Here is a 4,790-nt window from a genome sequence, read left to right as displayed (position 1 = left end):
AATCATCGATCATTTGTTTGTCTAGTTTAGTTAAGAGATTAGCTTCCGTGGCGCTCAATAATCTACATTCCGATTTAATTTGTCGGAATGGCAATTCAAATGGCTAATCAATCATTTCAATTCTCTAAAAAATCAAGAATTATTTTTCTCGTAACAATTGATTAATGAATTGTATTTAAAGTACATTAGTAAGTATATTAGTAAAAATATATTAGTAAAGTATATTAGTAAATTAGTAAAAGTATAGTAATAAATTATAGCTATTTTTATAATAAAACTTGGCTCTGTCAAAGAAAAAAAAAGAGAGAAAGAGAAAATAAAATACTATTATTTCTCGTTCACGATGCGCAACGCGAAAAAAATTGTGCTAATTTTTATTATCAAATGAGAGAAAAATTCAGGTCCTTTAAGATTCTCCAAGGATCCTATGGTGTTTGAGCAAAACTCCATAGGAGGCAGCAGGTTCTGGCACTTTAGGGCAAAGAGGGTGGGTAGAAGGGAGAGATTTTGGGCCTTTGGGTCAGGCGAGATGATCTTCGCCGGGATCGATTCATTCTTGCCTGTGAAGTTGGGTTTCTCCGTCAGATGGCGACACTGTAGCGCACGAATCTTGCGGCCGACGAGCAGGATCAGTCTCGCTCGAGACGTGCAGCGTGTCGGACGTATAGGGACGCGCGAGTCCAATGTGGAAGCGCAGCTATTTCTATTAAGATTTTTATAGAAGACACTTTTTTATTCGTATTTTTTGTTAAAAATTTATAATATCGAATTTTTATACGTTGCGTATAATTTTTATTATTAAAAAATAAAATATTTTATAAGAATAATTATTTTATTATTAAAGAATAAAATATAACTTTGCTTTGCCCGCGTAATTATATTCGAACAAAATGAGAGAAAGAGAAAAATAAATGATTAAAGAGAAAGTTAAATGATTACAATGAAGGAATTGAAGATTGAGGAAATGGTTGTGTGATTAATTTAAAATACGAATCAACACAAATTATGTTTTGAGAAAGAGATCAACATTTATTTGATGCTCTTGCAATAGTAAGCGTCAGTTGTCTATTCTCATAATAGAGAGGAATTATAAATATAACCTCTTTGCACTCGTATAAATATAAATAACGTGTTCTTTCAATTGTATTCTCATATTTACATTCATACATTCTCGTACATCACGCGATTCTTAAACTTAAAAAATCCTAAGCCTAAAAAAATATCGTAATAACTAAACATTCGTCGTACTTACAACGATATACTACAAATCGTCTAGTATTTTACGTACAAGAAACAGAATGGAAGACCTCGGTGATTCTTGTTGCATAAGGCACTTAAAATATTAATATTTTTATAACTTATGTACAAAGGGAAAATCGGGAAGGGAGCTAAAGGGAAAGAACGATGCGAGATAAGACAAAAAAAAAAACTAACTTCGCGATATCTCGGAGAAACCATATGCGCTCATTTCCGGCACACCAAAAATTTAATATATTTTCAAGGCACTAGTAATAAAGGCTGCCTCCATTGGCTACTGGCCGACCGTGTACGCGCAAGATTAAACTGTCGTGTCTTCTAACGATCCTCTTCGCGGCATTCTTTCACGAACGGGATCGCGCGTCTACAATCATCTACATTATTGAGGAACATGTTTCTTTTTCGCGGAATTTCTTGTGCGATGCGCAAACCGGCACGTTTCAATTAGCACATTCTCAGATTTTACCATCGACACTATATATCACTTTGATTATTATCACGCACGTGCCTGTTTCTTCTTCTTTTTTTTTTACCACGGTCTCCACGGTTTATCCTCGACCGCCGGCATTACGCTCTTCCTCATTACGAGCGCGAGAGGTTTTTGGAGGGGAGGGCTGTAGACGCGTGGATCGAACTCCGGATCGCTGGTGTAACCATTCGCCGGGGATGTCGCGACATCTCTGTGACTGTTGGCCGGGCTGTAGGTGGTAGATTGCTCGCGGAACGACGTAGGGGGTCCCTCGAACGCTACCGGGCTCCCCGCTGACGTGGACGTCGAGCTGGTTGATGAGGTCGATGATGACGCGGACGCCGTGCTGGCGGTTCTCTGAGGGATCGGGATCAGAGTTGGTAACGGTGAGCTTGGCGCCGGAGATGACGACGGCGATGATGGACCAGCGGCTTTCGCTCCCGCCGGAAGTACCAGGGCGATGTCGCCGTTCGGGAGTCTGGTCGGGACCAGTTGCAGGCCGGTGCCGTTGGCATTAGTGAAAAATATGCCATTCGATTGCTGAACTTGAATCCGCGGGGTTGTATCAACTTGAGGCAGGATATGCACTTGTAATTGCGTCGTCGGAGGCGCCGGTTGAACAGGCTGCTGAGTCGTCGTTTGGCCGTTGTTGGTACTGGTTTCAACCGGACCCAGGCATGAGGCCAGATGAGCTATCAGACGTCTCTTCACCGAGGCATCCAAACCGGGAAATTTGCTGACTTCGCTGGCGCACTCCGTGTAACCGGCGCGGAATTTGTTGAGGACGTTCGGATCTGTCGCGGCGGCCATGGCGACCTGTTGCCGTTGAAGGTTTTCCAAATGCTTGACGGTCAATTCCAAAATGTCAGCCTTCTCGAGCTTTGAATGTCTTGCCGGCTGTAACAGAAAGAAAGAGAGAAAAAGACGATTAGACGATCTGATCAATAAAATATTAGTAGAATGGGTAGAATAAATAAAATTGGGAAATAGAGAGAGAAAAATAAAAAAAAAACTGGAATAAGAAATAGTTTTCGAGAAATTTATTTTTTATATTAAAAGTTCAAGAAAATTGGAAAGTTTTTAATATCTTTTTACTATCTTGTCCTTGTGATAAATATGTTCTATACAAAATAAATGATAATAGCAGGATACTTACGTCTTTTTTCATAGATTCCAGTACGAGGGTTTTCAGGTCGTTTAAGCTGCTATTGATACGGGCTCGGCGTCTTTTTTCCATAATGGGTTTATTGCTCTGTAAGCAGAAATATCCCGAAATAATAGTTAGAAATCTCGTAAAATTCAATCGGTCGGAAACGAAGTTAGAAACGTATATCGATGAATGCGCCGAAAACAATAAAGTGCCGCGTCGAAAAAAATTCAAAAAGAGAAGAACCTCAGGTTTATGAAGGGTCTTTTAATAACGGTTCATCATTGAGATTATAACAACCTAACACACGTCTCTAATGGTCATTTTCACAATGATTGACAAAAGTAACCGTTATTTTATGCCATTTTTTTTATGACAGTCTCCTTTTACTTTCCGTTTCACATTTTCATTTTTTATTCTAATAATACGTGTGTTTCCGGATCTCAAAAATAACTGGAAAGCTATCGTCATAAGACGTGGCGGAACTTTAAGAATACTATTCTTTTCCTTTTGTATAGAGTTATAAAATTTATCTCGCCTCACAAAAATTAACATAATTTGCGAGCCGATGGCCAAGAAGAATTTTTATTTTATTTCGAGTTGATTTTACTCAAAATATTAAGTATGTAAATTTATCTCGTTCGAATATTTTATAATTAAAGAGAAACTAATTTTATCATAATTAAGTTTGTAATAAGTAACTAATCACGATTCTTTTTTGCATCACGAAAAGTCCAGATCAATTGCTTCAAGAGTAAAGAATATAACGCGGTATTGAATGGAAGATCGAAGCGAAGAAATTTTTTAAGAGTTTTTTGACACTAACCCGTCGATTTTCTCCAGATCTCCTCGTAGTCGTGGTGGTAGTCGGAGTAGTTTGTGCCGGAGGCTGACCAGCTTCCTGTGGCACGTGTTGCGCGGGTGGTGTTGCACCGACGGTGACTCCACCCGTCGGCATCGTGGCACCCACTCCGGTCACCATTATTTATTTTTTTTTTTTACTCTCAGTATCACTGAACCCGCGGAAAATTTCCAAGTCAAATAATCCCCGCCGGCGTGATAGCACTATTTATATATAAACCGAAGTCAATCACTTCACTGATAATCCAAGTCCGTTGCGCTCGGTGCTTCCTTCTCTCTTTCTCTCTCTCTCTCGAACGCTATCCGATGCACGGTACAATTAAAGCAACCGCGATACGAATGTGGATCTCGATATCGAGTCGACGTTGAGTTGAGATGAAGCGATGAAAGAGTATGCGCTCTTTCTCGATTGTTTCTTCTGGTCGTATGCCGCCAAAAGTGCGACCGCTCACGACTGGCGTCAGAGCTCGACTAACTCGACGAGCGACGAACGTCTTCTATCGTGCCGTCGGAGCGTGGCATGCCAATGGAATGCTTAGTGCTTGGTCCTTGATGGTGGGGTATTCAGTGGCGAAGCAGCGAGTGGGGAGACTTAGCGCGTGACGCTGGCTTACTCCTACCATCGAATTCTGACGGCACCCTTTAAGGCCCCCCCACTCCGGACTTCGGTCCCCTCTGTGGCGCGCGCGCACCACCGACGCGACCTGGGACCCCCCTTGGGATCCTTCGGAGCCGTGAGTCGATCGAACATCGCTGACGAGATTGACCATCCGTGATTTCCAATGGAATTTTCGATCGCTCTTTTGTAACCTCGGTTGATTTGATTGCTCATTTTTTTATTCTCTATCATTAAAGTAAATTATTGCGATATAATTATGTAGCAATCTTCCGTAATAATTCATCGGTTATTATCAACGTCAATTTTGCGCACTCGTTAAATCCATATAAATACTCTCGATATAACATCTGATCTGAAATTATTTATACATTCCATCGGCGATTGATGACGCTGCTTACATAAGCTCGTACGAGGAATAATTCTTTGCTGCACCTAGA

At 40.8% G+C, this 4,790-nt stretch overlaps 1 protein-coding gene across 1 annotated transcript; it reads right to left on the bottom strand.

The window, feature by feature from the left end:
• Nucleotides 1-1,003: 1,003 nt before the first annotated feature.
• Nucleotides 1,004-4,349, bottom strand: LOC126850808 (protein hairy-like). The gene is made up of 3 exons (XM_050594161.1): nt 3,700-4,349; nt 2,883-2,978; nt 1,004-2,623 (listed from the first exon to the last, which is right to left on the bottom strand). The coding sequence occupies exons 1-3, from the start codon at nt 3,853-3,855 to the stop codon at nt 1,787-1,789; spliced, it is 1,089 nt and encodes a 362-aa protein (XP_050450118.1). The 5' UTR covers nt 3,856-4,349; the 3' UTR covers nt 1,004-1,786.
• Nucleotides 4,350-4,790: the final 441 nt, after the last annotated feature.

Source organism: Cataglyphis hispanica, chromosome 1, assembly GCF_021464435.1.
Source record: "Cataglyphis hispanica isolate Lineage 1 chromosome 1, ULB_Chis1_1.0, whole genome shotgun sequence".
NCBI lineage: Eukaryota > Metazoa > Arthropoda > Insecta > Hymenoptera > Formicidae > Cataglyphis > Cataglyphis hispanica.
Note: the sequence above shows the minus strand (reverse complement) of the source record. Positions and strands in the feature narration are given on the sequence as shown.

Bases quoted from the DNA above. Each gene is read 5' to 3' on its own strand.
- LOC126850808 (XM_050594161.1), bottom strand. From the start codon at position 3,855: ATGGTGACCGGAGTGGGTGCCACGATGCCGACGGGTGGAGTCACCGTC. The intron at 2,979-3,699 runs GTTAGTGTCAAA...TTCTGCTTACAG, and splicing joins GATCTGGAGAAAATCGACGG to AGCAATAAACCCATTATGGA. The intron at 2,624-2,882 runs GTAAGTATCCTG...TTTCTGTTACAG, and splicing joins TGGAATCTATGAAAAAAGAC to CCGGCAAGACATTCAAAGCT.